Genomic DNA, 17,734 nt, shown 5'->3' on the forward strand with positions numbered 1-17,734 from the left:
TACAATACATAGGCTTTGGGGCCTAATGGCTTTTCCTGGTCTTGATTTTCCTCCTAGAGACTCTCAAGTACATGTAAAAATATTACACAAATGTATATGCTTTTTTGCTGTTAATCTCTCTTAGGTTCATTTAATTCTAGGCCCACCCATGGGACCTAAGAGGGTAGAACAAAGCTTTTCCTCCTTTTCAGAAGTGACAAGGACACATTCATGACAAGGGAAGCCTTGGAACGCAGGCTGGCACGAGCACCAACCACTCTGTCCGTCCATCACAGCTGCCATACAAGGTCCTAATGCCACAGCCCTGTAGGCTGAGAATGAATGTCACAGGGAAAGAGAACGTTTTTACCATGAATTACAGTCTTGGCGTTAAATGAAGCATTGAGATTCAGTGAGAAACTTGGACTTTACCTTGGCATTAAGGTGCAAAGAATTCTGATTAAAATAGAAAAAGAAAGAACATCCCACACCTCATCCCTAAGTCACAGTGATTATATCTCAAGAAAATCCCTTGAATCCCTCTGTACCGCCAGAGTTCCAGACCTCATCTCTGTTTGCCTGGATTATTTTGAGAACTTCCTAAGGAGGCTCTCTGCTTCTCATCTCTCTCCTTCTGATTCATTCTCCATGCTGGTGTCAAGAGTGATATTTCAAAAACATCAGCCTTTTCATATCACTTCCCAGTTTTAAATCCCTTGACAGTGACCCAATGTCTGCAGGACACAATACGAAGTCCTTCACATGTGACAGAGTAGATCCTTCAACATTTTCCAGGCTGCGAGCAACCCATGGGGCATCTTTGTGCAAATTAGAAAAAGGTGCCCCTTCCTCAAGATGCTTTCCTGTCACCTGCTATAAAATCATCACCATCAATATGCAAATCTGCAATGTCTTCCATAATTGTGTTGCCCCTTAGAAGAGGCACAGCTGTGCTTTGCAAACCTACACATCTGAACTGGCGGCCCACTCAGGTCTTTTCTTATTCCTCTAGGTCCTCTCCTCGAACTTCCTCTCTCTATCCCGTGCTTCAGTCCCAATGACCTGTCTGCCATCCCCTGTCTCCTAGCCCCATGGCTTCTCTTCCCTGCCCCTCTGCCTGACTGACTCCTCTTCATGCTCCAAGACTCAGCTCGGATACCTCCTCCTGCTGCTCTGGGGAAGCTCTTCCAGGACTCTGTCTCTCTCCTTTCTCCCCTCTCCCCTTCCTCCTTTCCTCCCTCCTTCCTTCCTACCTTCACCCTGGCTGTAAGGCTGCCCCTCCCATACGCTCTCATGGCACTTAACTCCTGCCATGAGAACTGTTGACCTTTCTATGTCTCCTCAGACTGGGAGCTCCCAGGCAGGAGGAACTGTGTATCAGGCAGCTGCCTGGCAGTGACTAGCACAGCACAGGCACTTAATAAAAGTTTAATGAATGAAGATTGTGGTAAATATTCAAGACTGCAACTCTCCTCAGTAGTCAGCATTCCTTAAATTCTCCATGACTGGCATCTGTGCGGAGCCTCCACCTGAGTTATGAGAATGAGCCTGGCCCTCTCTGAGCCTTAGCAGGCACGTCTCTAAGCCAACGTGACTGCCCCACCCTGCAGAGCTGCTGTCCTCAAGTGGCCAGTATCTGACATGAGACAGTCCCCTACACAGTGCAAGAACGCACAGCACCATGGGTAGACTGAGGAGGAGTGTGGGTGGGGCAGAAGCAGGGAATGACGTCAGGACTGAGGTCCTGTTATAACTGACCTCCAGGGAGCCCTTGGCGCCGCCCAGCAATCCCACGACTTTCCCAAGCCCATCCTCCCCCCTACATTCCTGGATGACTCTTATACCTTCTCCCTACTCAACCCCAAGGCCTCCTCTCCTGCTTCTTGCTCTCACCTTGTTTGTTATTCCACAGAGAAAACAAAACACAGCCAGAAGAGAACATCCACGAGCTCCCACCCCTGCCCCTGCCCACCCCTCCTCCGGCCCATGCATTCTGCTTTCTCTTGCTTTAATCTTTCCCTCTCAACAAACAGCAACTTCTTCCTTCTATTTGCTCAACTGAAAAGCCTTGGAGTCAACCCAGAGCCCTCTCTTTCTCTCATGTTCTACTTCTGGTCTAGCAATCCCCCAGCAAATCCTGCTGATTCTACCTTCAGACGATATCCACAGTCTGTCCACTGCTGTCATCTCCGCTGACACCACCTGGGTCTGAGCCACCATCATCTCTTCCTCATGGATTATGGAAAAACCTTCCCGTCAGGCCCCCTTGCTTCTTCTCTTCTCTTTTCCTGAGACTTTCTTTCAATACAGTAGACCCAGAGAGCCTTCTATATAACGTCACTTCTCTGTGCAAAAGTCTCCACGACTCCTGTCTCATTTAGAGTAAAAGGGAAGGTCTCTCTAGTGGCTGACGAGGGCCTCCCCCCAGCCCTGGTGCCTTCCTTTCCTACCAGTCTCACCTTCCCTCACTCCACTTTCACACACCTGGCCTCTTTCTGTTCGCTGAACACCCTTGGCCCAGGGTTGCCCCTGCCCCGGGGACTTTGCTCTTGCTCTTTCCTGTACCTGCTTCAGTGAGGCCTTCCCTGACTGCCCTAATTTAAATCTGTAAACCTCACATTTCGTAACCTCCTCTCTACCTTGTTTTTTCAGCAGCGCTTATCACCAAAGCTGCCTCCAGACCATACCTGAGTTACTATATTGCTGTAGAGCCTGAGCTTCACTGCCAAGGAGAGCTCTTCAGAAACCATCTTCTCTGCTGGTCCACACCGTGCTATTGTGAGCACGAAACATTCAGCTCAGGCTGAGACTTAGCTACTGTGAGCACGAAACATTCATTTCTGTTCATTGTTATACAAATGGGAATGTCTGGCCAGGAGGAGGGGAACCCGTGCTCACACATGCCTGGCACTACCTCCTCCCCAGTGACTACCAGGCCTCTGCTGGCCCCTTGGGGTAGGAGAGGCAAACTCAGGGGATGTGAGCATGAGTCAGATGGTGCCCAGTCGTGGGCTGTGCGCGTGGGCTGCGCCCTTCCCTTGGTGCCGGCGTGCCCTTCTGAGAACCTGTGCACCCCTGCGGATGCCATGATGGGTTTATGCAGCAAGCTCCCCATGGCTCCAGAACCCAGCCCAGAGGCCTGGAATCTTCTCACGTGAATTAGTTTATACCTATGATGTGAATGGCTCCCCCTTAAAACTGGCACCCACGTTCGGAATACAACTCTGCCTCTCACAGTCTAATGAATTAGCTATTTTCCTTGCCTGGGTTTCTGTATTATATATGTTATTATCTGGGTCCCTCCACAGGAATATAAGCTCCAAGAAAGCTGGGAATTCTTTTCTATTCTGTCTACTGCGAAGTCACCAGCAGCCAGAATGGTACTTTGCACATAACAGGGAATCTTAAAATACTTAGGGAACGAATGATTAGGTAAATGTAACACCCACATCCTCTGGTACTCACCCCTCCACCCCCAGAGACTGCTTACCGCACACCACTGCTACTCTTTGCCAGGGCCTTGTTTGGGGGCCGCAGAAGCTCCTCAGCCTTCCTGAAGGGCAAGCCATAAGTGCCAGACAGTGAATGCCCCAGAAGCACTAAAGCCTCCATTAATGGCAGATAACTGCCATTAGCTGCCATCGCACCTTTATCATGGTCCCCTTCACTCCCTGACTCTCTCCCTTCCTGGGATCGCCTCCCAAATAAATGACTTCCTCTCTATTCCTTTCTCAGGGTCTGTTTTCAGGGAACTCAAAAAAAGACAACAGACCGTGGGATGCCACTGAAGGTCTTCGAGCAAGCTGGTGATATCTAATCCAAGCTCTGCGCAGTTTCCTACGTCAAGTAGTGCCCTCGTAAGAGACAGGCTGGAGTGGGGACTGATGGGTGGGTAGTAGGTCAACTAGGAGACACCTGCAAGGCACCTACCATGCTCTAGGAAGGGAGACTTGGCCTTGGATGTGGCAGTGTGCACAGCAAGTAGGAAAAGAATAAGAGCATAACATTTTCACTGGAGTTAAACCAAAAGGGAGGTTACTTGCCTCTTATGTCTCCAGCTACTGGATCTTCTGGACTTGGAGTAGAAACAGGAAAAATGGGAATTTCTGTAAAGATAGTTTAATTAAAAATACAGAGAATGATTAAGGAGATAGTAAAGTAAAACACTAAGTTGTACTAACTAGGACGACACCCTCTGTCACTTAGTGAAAAGTAGCATATAGAGATTAATTTAAAGAAAGGCAATGTTGCTATATCTCAAATGTGTTTAGTAAGTGAAACCAGACTGGTCAGACATTCCCATTTGTATAACAATGAACAGAAATGAATGTTTCGTGCTCACAATAGCAAAGTCTCAGCCTGAGCAGGGATGAGTTTGGCTTCCTTAACATCTTTATTGGTTTTTTTAACATAAAGTCAAGACTTTAAAAAAATGTTTTCTTCATGTTTTTTTCCTGACATTTTGTTTATGCCATAAAACTACTTCAGGCTTCTTCCTCTTCTTCTTTTCACTAAAAAGGCAGACCAGGCGTGGTGGCTCATGCCTGTAATCCCAGCACTTTGGGAGGCCAAGGCAGGCAGATAACCTGAGGTCAGGAGTTCGCGACCAGCCTGACCAACATGGAGAAACCTCATCTCTACTAAAACTACAAAATTAGCTGGGCGTAGTGGCGCATGCCTATAATCCCAGCTACTCAGGAGGCTGAGGCAGGAGAATCACTTGAACCCGGTGGGTAGAGGTTGCGGTGAGCCAAGATTGCACCATTGCACTCCAGCCTGGGCAATAAGAGCGAAACTCTGTCTCAAAAAAAAAAAAAAAAAAAAGGCAAATACAATTTTGTTCAGCCTTCTACCAAGACGCACAGATTCAACATTGATAAAATTCTGATGTGGTGTCTCATCAACCGAAGTAGGACAGTCTCCACAGAGAAAGTGGGTGCAATTTAAACAATTACCTGAGGTGGCAGATGTGAACAAGAACATATAAGTTACCCATTCACGTGAGTCCTGCCCCCACGTCCCCACAACTCAATATGCATTTCGTATGATGGCTCTGCAGGAGTCAGGAGGGTGGGGCCGGGAAACATCTGATAGAGTGATACAGACAGACAGGCTCTCCTTGAGACAGTGTTTCTTTGTCCTAACCCCAAAGTGCAGCTTTCCCACTGTTGCACAACAAACAGAGCCAACGCTCATCACAGTTTGCACAGCTGGTTTCACAGATTCTCCTGTTTCACGCTCTACAGCGTTTCTGACAGACACATATTTTTTTCTCTTGGTGATGCTGAGATGTTCACTTAGATCACTGCAGTGGGGTGGAGTAGGGTTGCTTAAAACTTGGCCTCTTACACGGCAGGAGAGGAAACGTGTGTCCCCGGGCTCCTAAAACACAGCACGCACTATATGCATGCAAACAAGTATCTGGAAGCCCATGATATTTTCCCTCCGTTTAGGAGGAAAAATCACATACATGGATTATTAAGTTGAAATTGCAAACTATTTGACCCTTCTGACCTACTGAGATGGCAATTTCTATGGTACAACATAACACTTTGGAGATAAGACTGTAAAATGTACTAATATAAAATTTGTATTCCAAACTTTCAGAAACACTTTTACATAAATACAACTCACCTGGCCCCATTTCTGTCTCTCCTTGCCTACCTGTCCACCATGCCTCAGAGGTTAATGCACAAAAGCCAGCTCTGGACCAAAAAGGGTGGCCTCTTGTTCCACAGCGGGTACTTACTCAAGCAAAATGGAAAATTGTAGTATCCAACCGCACACTTCTCACAGTTGTCTCCATGGAAATTTGGCTTGCAGTGACAGCGGCCTGAGCCCTGTTCACAGCCATCTGCATGCTCAGGGTCACAGCTGCAGGCTAAGAGAAGTCCAGTTTTCAAAGAATCAGTCCTTCACTGCACTTAACAAAGTAAATATGTTCCAACACTTCCCAGCAAACGTTCCACACTTGATCGTTGGTCTATAGGTATTCTTGAAAGGGCACCGCCTATTTCCCACCTCACACCTGATTGATGGTTCTCACTGCCTGAAGCTCATGAGCTGTCAGAGATCAGCTGTAATGAGCGTCCACACAGAAGTTCTCATGGATGTCGTTTATCCCACTGAGCACTGCCCAGCTCACTGAGTCAGAGGCAAGGCCTGCACAGACTACAGTGAGAGGGGCTGGGGGTGGGGTGGGGGTGTATGCCTTAGCACTGTTGGGCACAGCCCTTTCTAGCTATGAACCAACTGTGAATGTCCACAAAGTGGTCATCAATACACGGTTATCATACAGATGCAAGTGTGGAGTGCCTAGACATGGAGATATAATCTGTGGACAGCAGACCAAGACCCATAACCCAAATGTTAATTTGAGTGAAATGGCTTACTGAAGGCAGCTTTTGTAACCAAAAATGAGTATCAGGCACGATTATCAGGCTTGCACTGCAGTAAGGCGTAGTTGAAGTACAAGAAGTTTGTTGACCTCCCACTTGGAGGCCTCCCTTGACCTGGCAGGTGCATCCTGGACAGGGAAAATACTGTCACAGCTCATCTGAATACAACTCCCATGAAGACCTGGGTGACTTGGCATCCTGGTGTCCTTTGCTTAATTTGCTTAGAATTCATGCATCCTACTGATCCTTTATGCCAAGCCTCTAATACCTCTGTGGACCACTTCAATGATGAAAAAACTAGAAAGGTGATGAAACAGTGAGGCTCCTAATGAGGTACAGTTACATTGGCAATGTCCTCTTTTCCTTTCCCTATGCCTATTCTTTGTAGGCACAAGACAGGCAATGGACATACTTTGCAGCATGATGTGGAAGAAGGAAGAAAAGTGAAAACACATTTTTTAACAACTAAGAATGCCATAGAGAGAAGTAAATCCATCTACATATTCCTTGGGCTTTAATGCCCTCAAATGTTAATGATATGATTAATCATGGAGTGGGCACAGGATTGCCTTCAGGACTGGAATTGCTTTCCAACTGTAACAATCAGGCAACTTAAAAGAACAAAGCATTGAATAGGGTATAGGTTGCACATGTAGGGAAAAGTCTGTAAATCTGACACAAGATTCATAATTCTACAAGAAAAAAACTAGAGGCATTCTTCTGTGTAATAGAATAGTTATGGCACAGTCATGACAGACAAAAAAGGAACTATATCCTGGATCTAGCGGTTAGTGGTTTTGTCACCTAGCCTAAATTATATATAACTACTCAGATTGTTTGGTTTCTCCGTATCCAAAAGTGAGGATAATAATACAATGTCCTATTTGTTGTGATAATTAAACAAGACCTCTGTGAAAGTATTTAGGTAATGCCTCACATATGGCAAGTACTCAACAAATATTAGCTATTTTAAACAATGTGACTATTATTAAATCCTTATGAACTCATTACTATGTTGTCTTATTCTAATTCAGTTGTTCTTGTTGTTGTTTTTGAGACATAGTTTCACTCTGTCTCCCAGGCTGGAGTGCAGTGGCGCGACCTTGGCTCACTGCAACCTCCGCCTCCCGGGTTCAAGCAATTCTCATGCCTCCACCTCCAGAGTAACTAGGATTACGGGTGAGCACCATCATGCCTGGCTAATTTTTTTGTATTTAGTAGAGACAGGGTTTTTCACCATGTTGACCAGGCTCGTCTTGACCTCTTGGCCTCAAGTGATCCACCTGCCTCAGCCTCCCAAAGTCCTGGGATTACAGGCGTGAGCCACCACCTCTGGTCCAAAAATTGAAATTATTAGAGATCATAGAAATATGTCAAAACAACAGAAAATGGAGAAACTAACATTTATCACAGGGCTAATATGTGACAGGTCCAGTGGTAAGTATTTTCCTACATGCTTTTAATTGCGTTTTATTTAATCTTATAAAATATATTATCATTTCCATTTACATGCAATGAATCCAAAATTCAAAGAGACTGTGTAAGTGACTGAGGTCACATAGTGAGCAGAACTAATACTCTGAAGAGAGAAGGCATGAAGGAAGTTATTAACTGATCCAAAGTTAGCCTGATGACTTTGTTGAAGCAGTACACACAGGCTAAGATACACCAACTTGAAATGAAACTTACGGATGCAGCCATCAGGGGCATCCACTGGAACCCCATAAGGGCGGTAATAGCCCTTAGCACACTGTTCACAGTTTACTCCAGCTGTGTTGTGCTAGAAAGAAACAAAAGAAACTTAAAAGGAAGGGTTCTGGGGAAGTTGATTCTCCTTATTTCGTGCTACTCACGCAGAGGAATAATTCTGTCATATACAATTCTAATTTTGAAGTCACTGAAATAAAAAAAAAAAAAGCATTAATCTTGACCTTGACCAAAATTTACCATAGGACTGGCTTAATCTTGGTTCTGGAATTTTTGTCTTATTGGGAGAGGAAAGGAAACATTCCATCAACCGGACAAGCCCAGGCTTTATCTTTGATCAAAGAATTTGCTTTAATGAAGCACCTGACATGTGAGTGAGAGAAGACGACTGTTCTCATAGCCTCATTCAGAAGAACTGACGAATGGATAACGAATCGCCTGCAGTTTAACCCAAGGATCATGTATGCATTTACACCTTCTCCAATTTTGGAAGGAATAACATATACAGATCCTTGTCTCTCTTCGTTCTAACTTTACCTGTGCTTTAGTCATAAAAACCTTTTCTGAATACTTCTGTTTCATGAATGGAAAATGGAGGCATAAGTCTCATACACGCATTTTAAAGCACAATACTAGGCAGCTCTTTCCAGTTCATGGTTAATCCTTGTAATTGCCACAAATTAAATTACCCAACATGCATCATCAGTTTCCAGGAACTATGGATCTAGCTCATTTCTGCCTCTTTTGCTCTAATTTGGAAATAATTAGGAGGACAATGTTCTTTCATTAATGAAAAGAAAGGCAATAAGAAGTTAACAAGAACAAAAACACACTTTGACCCACACAAAAGTCTGCACAGAGGGGAGAACAAAGACCCATTCTGTATCCTCTCCTGTTTTAGATCATTTTATTAACTACAGACTTTTCTTTATTACCACTCCTTTTCCCATAGGCTAAAATCTGAATTCACTTTACTGCTGAGGTCTAAAACCACATTGGCCACTTCCGTGACTTGAAATTTACATGCATAAACATGGTGGGTAAATCAGAAACAGCTGTGGCCCACCTTCCCATCCAACGTCAGCTAACGCTCACATCCGTTGTTTGCCACTGTTTCTTACCATAGACAGAGGACATCAGGTTAACTTTGGCTCCCAAATCTTTTATTGTTGGAGTGGGAAATGAAAAAACGTTCTCTGAATTGGGCAGCCCAGGTTTCACCCTCTACTACAAAGTGGTTAATAAAGTACCTGCTACAGAGAAATTATATTTTTAAGACACAAAGGATAGCAATGAAAGACTGAAAGAGAGCAACAAATTAGAGAACTCTGTAGATAAAATAATGCCTGTAGTTTGCCTTGAAATCTCAGTGCTTCTCCAGAACCTGCACACCCTGAGAGCAAGACACACCACGTTATCCATGGACACCATGATGGTCCTGGTTGGACCAAGGCCAGGTCGAAACCCAAGGACAGTGGTGATGACCCAAGGACATCCATTCCTCTATCCATCCACTAATTCATCTTATCTCTTATGCATTTCAAAACAAATTGCAGCTGTCAGTTACTTTCCCCTAAATACTTCACCATGCATTTAACTAGCTGGAATTCAATATTTGTTTACAGGTTTTTTTCTTCTGTTTTAAAGGACAGTTTTTTAGGACATATTGGAGGTGTGGGAGAGGTGATCTTGTTGGGAGCAGTGGGAACTTGAAGTTGCATTTGCCTGACACTTAAAAGCAAACCCCAACTGTCCAAACTAAAGAGGGTGCTAATAGAATCGGTAAAGGTAGCAAGCCCGACTCCTCCCCACCTTACTTAGTCCATCCTTTGGCACTACTGAGGGAGGCTTTCTATGGAATGCTCACCTACAACCAGGCCCTGCTCTGATCAGCTTTAGGTCTGAATTCCTTCAAAAAGAACTTTTCCAAGGTGCTTTTCCACCTTCAAGCAAATCCTCCATCCCTCTGCCTTTCTGTCTTTCTCTCGATTCCTTCACCACTCTGTTGCTGGCTTCCATTTCTGTGAATCTCAAGCACGCAGACTCTGGGGTGGTCCATTCACCAGTCATCCTCTCTCTGGAGTTTCCTTACTTAGGCCTATAAGGCCCGACATGATCTGGCCTTTGTCACCCTCCGGATTCATCGACCCCCTACTCACTCCCCTCCAGCTACACTGGGCTCCTTGGGAAGGGAAGGGAAGAAAGAAGGGAAAGGAAGGGGAAAAGAAAAGAAAAATTAAAGTCTGGAAATAGTGAAACCAACATAATAAGGACACACTAGGGAGTGAGTTTAAGACTTAGATCAGCCCAGGTGCAGTGGCTCACGCCTGGAATCCTAGCACTTTGGGAGGCCAAAGTGGGTGGATCATGAGGTCAGGAGTTCAAGACCAGCCTGACCAACATGCTGAAACCCCCGTCTCTACTAAAAATATAAAAATTAGCCAGGCATGGTGGCATGCACCTGTAATTCCAGCTACTCAGGAGGCTGAGGCAGGAGAATTGCTTGAACCTGGGAGGAGGAGGTTGCAGGGAGCCGAGATCACACCACTGCACTCCAGCCAGGGTAACAGAGTGAGATTCCGCCTCAAAAAAAAAAAAAGAAAAAAAAGACTTAGATCAGAAGTCACGTCTCTGTGGAAGAGGTGAAGGACTTTGTTTTAGTTCCTGGAGATAAAGTATCTTCATGCATCATCTCAAACAACAGGGATAATCTTCAATCTTAGTTAAGAGCATCAATATTTAACCAAAGGGAAAGAAATCAAGAAGGAGTCAATCCAAAAATTTTGTGCTCCTGGCCTTCTTCTTTCATTACTTTTTTCTCTCAACATTTTATCTTGAAAAATTCCCAACTTTACAGTGAACACCTTTACACTCCCCCACCTAGAATTTACCATTAATATTTTACCACATTTGTTTTATCACATAATTATCCATCCATCCATTCCTCTATCTATCCACTAATTCATCTTATCTCTTATGCATTTCAAAACAAATTGCAGCTATCAGTCACTTTCCCCTAAATACTTCACCATGCATTTAACTAGCTGGAATTCAATATTTGTTTACAGTTTTTTTCTTCTGTTTTAAAATTTATAAGTGCAAAAAACTTGTAAGTGCAAAACTATTAATTGCACATCCACTGAGTCAAGACAAATGTATACATCTGTGAAACCCAATTCCTTATCTAGATACAAAGCAACATCGTTACCCCAAAGTTCCCCTTTCCCCTTCACAGTCCATCCCTATCATCAACTCTTCAGAGTCAACCACAGTTCTGATTTTCTCCACTATGGACTATTTTTACCTGTTTCAGAATTTCATTTAAATGGCCCTGATACTTGTGTGTGTGTGTGTTTTTTAGTCGTCATTCACTCGGTGTAATGTTTTTAAGATTCTTGCATGTCACTGTGTCCATCAGTAGTTTCTTCCTCTCTGTTGGTCCACAGAATCCCATTCTATAGTTATGCCCGAGTTTCTTCATCCATTCTACTATCGTTGGTCACCTAGGCTATTTCTAGTTGGGGGTATTTGCATAAAGCTGCTATAAACTTTTTGAAAACAAACATTTCCATTTTTTATGAATAAATGCCTATGAGTGGGAATTGTGAGTCATAGGGTAGGTGTATGTTTAGTTTTATTTTTTTAAAATGGCCGTTTTCCCAAAGCAGTAGTACCATTCTGCATTGTTATCAACAATGCATGAATAGGTGTGGTTATTCCACATCCTCACCAAAATGTGATGTTGTCAGCCTTTTTAATAATAGTCATCCTTTAAAGCTGAAGAGAAAATAGCAGTCCTGGGGAGTATGTAGTGGTATGTCATTGTAATTTTAATTTGCATTTCTCTGATGACTAATAATGTTAAGCTCTTTGATGTACATTTACTGGCCATTTACATATCTATTTTTGTCAAGTAACTATTCAAATCTTTTGAATTTTTGGGGTTTTTTTTTTTTTTTTTTTTTTTTTTTAATAACTGAGCTGTGGAAGTTCTTTACATATCCCAGATACCAACCATTTGTCAGGTTTATGTTTTCTGAGTTTTTTCTGTCTGTGACTTGCCTATTTATTTTCTTAATAGCATGTTTTGTTTTGAACAGAAATTTTTAATTTTGATAAAATATAAACTATCAATTTTTCATGGTTATTGCTTTTTGTGATGTAAGAAAACTTGGCATATCCTCAAATCACAAAAATATAGTTCTATATCAATTTAATTTTTGTGTATGACTTGAGGTAGGGGTTAGGTTTTTTTTGTTTTTGTTTTAAGTATCCAGTTATCTGAGAACCATTTGTTGAGCAATCCTCCCATTGGATTGCTTTGGTGTTTTTAATCAAAAAACAAATGTCAGGCCAGGTGCTGTGGCTCATGCTCGTAATCCTAACACTTTGAGAAGCCAAGGCAAGAGGATTGCTTGAGGGCAGGAGTTCAAGACTAGCCTGGGCAATATAGCAAGATCCCATTTCTAAAAACTTTTGTTTAAATTAGGCATGATAGTGCATGCTTATAGTCCTAGCTAATTGGGAAGCTGAGGCAGAAGGACTGATTGAGCCCAAGAGTCTGAGGCTGCAATGAACTATGATCACATCACTACACTCCAGCTTGGGTGACAGAGTAAGACCCTGTCTCTGGAAAAAAAAAAAGAAATAAAAAATCAAATATCTTTAAAAGTGTGGGTCTGTTTCTGTGCTCCCCACTCTGCTATATTGGTCTTTTTCTATCCTTATGTCAGTATCACAGTACAGCGTTTTCATTACTGTACCTTTATAGTTAGTACTGAAGTAAGATCATATAAGCCCCCCAGCTTTATTCTACTTTTTTAAGACACCCTTGGACAGTCTAGGACATTTACACATCCACATCGATTTTAGAATCCACTTGGCAACTTCTATCCAAAAGCCTGCATTAAATCAACTTGGGAAGATCAACTTGGGAAGAATCAACAAGTTAACAATATTGAGTCTTCCAATCCATAAACATTTATACCTTTCTGTTTATTTAGGTCTTTCTAGATTTCTCTCAGCAATTTTTTTAGTTTTAGTGTGGAAGTCTTGCATGCCTTTTGTTAAATGTATTCCTAAGTATTTCATGTAATTTGACAATATTTTAAATTACATTTTTACGTTTTCCTATTGTTTGCTGCTAGCATATAAAATATAATTAATTTCTATATTATCCTTGTATCTTGCAATCTTACTAAATTCACTTATTAGTTCTGGTATTTGTTTTGTATATTCCTTAGGATTTTCTAAATAAAACATCGTATCATCTGAAAACATAGTTTTACTTCTTCCTTTCCAATCTAAATGTCTCTTATTTTTTTTTCTTGCCTTATTGCAATGGTTAGGATCTCCAGGGCATTGTTTAACACAAATGGTGATTGCCTTGTCCCAGTATTTCAAAGAAAAAAGTTCAATATTTTACCACTAATAGGCTGTTAGTTGTTGTAGGGTTTTCATAAATGCCCTTTATCAGATTACAGAAATTCACTTCTATTCCTAGCTTGCTAAGAGTTTTTATTATAAAATAGGTATCAATTTTGTTTAATGGTATTACACAATTGTTCTCCTTTATTCTATTAATATGATAAATCACACAGATTGACTTTTGAATGTTCAATCAACCTGTTTTCCTGGGATAAATCTCACTCTTCATAATGTATTCTATTTGTTATATGTTGCTGGATTTGTTTTTCATATTTTTGAATCTATGATCTTCATGACCGATATTGATCAGCTATTTTCTTTCACGTGGTGTTTGCCAAGTTTTGGTATTAAGGTTATGCTGGCCTCATCAAACAAGTTGACGAGTGTTCTCCCCTCTGTTTTCTGAAAGAACTTGTATAAGATTAATGTTGTTTCATCCTTAAATGTTTAGAATTCACCAGTAAAACCATCTGGGCCTGGAATTTTCTTTGTCAGAAAATTTTCATAATGAATTTAACTTCTTTCACAGATAACATCTATTTGGATGTTCCACTTCATCTTGTATCAGTTTTAGTAAGTTATAGTTTTCAAGAATGTGTCCATTTAATCTAGGTTGTCAATTCTGTTGGCATAAAATTGTTCATAGTATGATTTTATTTTCCTTTTAATGTCTATAGCCTGTAGCCACTGTAGTAACACACCACTTTTATATATGAGATTGCTAATTTGTAATCTTTCTTTTTTCTTGATCACAATAAATGGGAGTTTATTAATTGTGGTGACCTTTTCAAAAGTCAGCTTTTGGCTTTATTGTTTTTCTCTATTGTTTACCTCTTTTCTCTTTTGTTGAATTCTTTTCTCTTTGTTAAATTTTGTTGAATGTATTGCTTTCTTCCTGCTACTTACTTTGGGCTTACTTTGGTCTTCTTTTACCAGCTTCTTAAGGTAGAACCTTCGGATGTTGATTTTAGACTTTTTTCCCTAAGACAAGCTTAAAGCTATGATTTTCCCTTTAAATACTGCTTAGCTGCATCCAACAAATTTTGATGTGTAATGTTTTCATTATTTTCTAATTTCCCTTCTAACTTCTTTGACGATGGTTTATTTAGAAGTGTGTTGTTTCAAATATTAGCATTTTTCCAGTGATCTTATTCCTGTTGATTTCTAATTTAATTCCACTTTGGCCAGAGAACATAGTATAATTATATGACTTCAATCTCTTTCAATGTAATGAGATCTGCATTATGGCTACACTTGTATAATAGCCTATCTTGGTGAATGTGCCATAGGCACATAAAATGAATATACAGTCTTCAGTTGTCAGGTGTACTGTTCTATAAGTGTCAATTAAGGTAAAGTATATGATAGTGTTGTTCAGATCACATGTCTTTGCTGATTTTTTGTCTAGTTTTATAAATTGCCAATAGGATGGTATTTAAATCCCCAACTATGATCATAGAATTGTCTACTTTTCCCTCTAATTCTGTCAAATTTTGCTTCACGTATTTTAAATTTTTATTATTAGATGCAAATACACTTATGGTTACTGTCTCCCTGATGAATTTACTCTTAGCATTATGAAATGTCTTTATTTATTTGTGTTAATGCTCTTTGTCTTAAAGTCTACTTTATCTGATATTAATATTTTTACTCTATCCTTCTAATGTTTATTGTTTACATAGTATATTTTTTCCCATTCATTTACTTTCAACTTGTCTTTATATTTAAAGGTAAGTATTTGTAAACAATATAGTTGAGTCTTGCTTTTTTATTCATTCTTATTGCTTCTGCTTTTGAATTGGAGTGTTTAGTCCATTAACATTTCATGTATTTTTGATGTAGCTAGATTTAGGTCTACCACTATTTGTATCTATTTTCTGCTTGCCCCTTCCTTTTGTGTCTGGTGTGTGTGTGTGTGGTTGTGTGTGTGTGTGTGTGCTTGCACACACGCGTGTGTTTCATCTCCTATTCCTCCATTCATCTATTTTTTGGATTATTTGAATGTTTATAAAATTACCTTTTAATATATCTATTGGCCTTTTAGCTGTACCTCTCTGCATTATTTTGTCAGCAGTTGTTTTAGGGACTACGATATATCTTCTTCATGGCTCACAGTCGAATTAGAGTTAATACTGTATTATTATCTATGCTATTGCTACATATGTATTATATTTACATGCATTTTATAAATACCATGAGACGTCATAAATTTTGTTGTAAGCAGCCCTACATACTCTAATTTTTCCAGTTATATTGAAGTAGTATTTACAAAATATTCTTTTATTTGCCTTTTCCGTTATTTATTCTCTCCTCTAAAAAACATTTACAAATGGGATTGAGCAAAGGAAAATAATTACAGAACATTGTATTACCATAAAAGGGCAGATATTTGGAAATAAAGAGGGGTTGGGAAGGTAGGTAGTTTCCTAAAATTCTTTTTTCAAAAAAAAAAAAAATCAACTCTAATTTTAGATTCGGGGGTACATGTGCAGATTTGTTAGCTGGACATATTGCATGAGGCTCAGCTTTGGTATATGATTGATCCTGCCACCCAGGTACTGAGCATAGTACCCAATAGTTAGTTTTTCGACCCTGTCCCCCTTCTTCCCTCTCCTCTCTAGTAATCCCCAGTGTCTATTGTTGCCACCTTTATGTCCATGAGTACCCAGTGTGTAACTCCTACCTGTAAGTGAGAACATGTGGCATTTGGTTTTCTGGTTTTGCATTAATATGCTTAGGATAATGACCTCCAGCTGCATCTATGATTTCATTCTTTTTTATGTCTGTGTAATATTCCATCATATATATGTACCACATTTTCTTTATCCAATCCACCACTGATAGGCACCAAGGTTGATTCCATGTCTTTGTTATTGTAAATAATGCTGCAATGAACATATGAGTGCATGTGACCTTTTGGTGTAATAATTTATTTCTTTTGGATATATGCCAAGTAACAGGATTACTGAGTTGAATAGTAGTTTTATCTTAAAGTCTTCGAGAAATCTCCAAACTGCTTTCCATAGTGGCTAAAATAATTTACATTCCCACCAACAATGTATAAGTGTTCTCTTTTCTCTGCAACCTGGCCAGCATCTGATGTTTTTTGACTTTTTAATAATAGCCATTCTAGCTGGTGTGAGATGATACCTCATTGTGGTTTTGACATGGGTTTCTATGATGACTGGTGATATGGAGCATTTTTTCATATGTTTTTTGGCCACTTGTATGTCTTCTGCAGAGTGTCTATTCAGGTCTTTTGCCCATTTTTTAATGGAGTTATTTGTTTTTTGCTTGCTGAACTATTTAAGTTCCATATAAATTCTGAATATTAGACTTTTGTTAGATGCACAGTTTGCAAATATTTTCTCCCACTCTGTAGGCTGTCTGTTTACTCTGTTGATAGTTTTTTTTGTTTTTGTTTCTGCTTTTTTTTTTTTGTAGTATAGAAGCTCTTTAGTTTAATTAGCTCCCATGTGTCAATTTTTTGTTTTGTTGAAGTTGCTTTTGAGGACTTAGCCATAAATTATTTCCCAAGGCCAATGTCCAGAATGGTGTTTCCTAGGTTTTCTTCTAGGATTCTTATAGTTTGAGGTCTTATATTTAAATCTTCAGTCCATCTTGAGTTAATTCTTGTATGATATATGGTGAAAGGTAGGGGTCCAGTTTCATTTTTCTGCACACAGAGAGCCAACTATCTCAGCACCATTTATTGAATAGAAAGTCCTTTCCTTGCTGGGTGTGGTGGCTCATGCCTGTAATCCCAGAACTTTGCGAGGCTGAAGCAGTTGGATCACCTGAGGTCAGGAGTTTGAGACCAGCCTGGCCAACATGGTGAAACTCCGTCTCTACTACTAATAAAAAATTAGCCAGGCATGGTGGCATGCACCTGTAGCCCCAGCTACTTGGGAGGCTGAGACAGGAGAATCGCTGGAACCCAGGAGGCGGAGGTTGCAATGGGCCAAGATCGTGCCACTGCACTCCAGCCTGGGTGACAGAGCGAGACTCCATCTTAAAAGAAAGAAAGAAAGTCCTTTCCTCATTGCTTATTTTTGTTAACTTTGTTGAAGATCAGATGGCTGTAGGTGTGTGGCTTTATTTTTGAGTTCTATATTCTGTATAGTTTGAAGTCAGGTAATGTTACGCCTCTGGATTTGTTCTTTTTGCCTAGGGCTGCTTTGGCTATTTGGGCTCTTTTTTTTTTTTTTTTTTTTTTTTTTTTG

General features: G+C 40.7%; 1 protein-coding gene across 3 annotated transcripts in view; it reads right to left on the reverse strand.

The window, feature by feature from the left end:
• Positions 1-17,734, reverse strand: part of LAMA3 (laminin subunit alpha 3) — a 283,212-nt gene that overhangs the window by 186,616 nt on the left and 78,862 nt on the right. For all 3 annotated transcript variants that reach the window (XM_007974442.3, XM_073006417.1, XM_007974441.3), the window contains exons 9-11: positions 8,067-8,157; positions 5,729-5,860; positions 4,023-4,085 (exon numbers count right to left, since the gene is read on the reverse strand). In XM_007974442.3, coding sequence (XP_007972633.3) covers positions 4,023-4,085; positions 5,729-5,860; positions 8,067-8,157 — 286 coding nt within the window. The remainder of the gene's footprint in view (positions 1-4,022; positions 4,086-5,728; positions 5,861-8,066; positions 8,158-17,734) is intronic.

Source organism: Chlorocebus sabaeus, chromosome 18 (genome assembly GCF_047675955.1).
Source record: "Chlorocebus sabaeus isolate Y175 chromosome 18, mChlSab1.0.hap1, whole genome shotgun sequence".
NCBI classification, from domain to species: domain Eukaryota; kingdom Metazoa; phylum Chordata; class Mammalia; order Primates; family Cercopithecidae; genus Chlorocebus; species Chlorocebus sabaeus.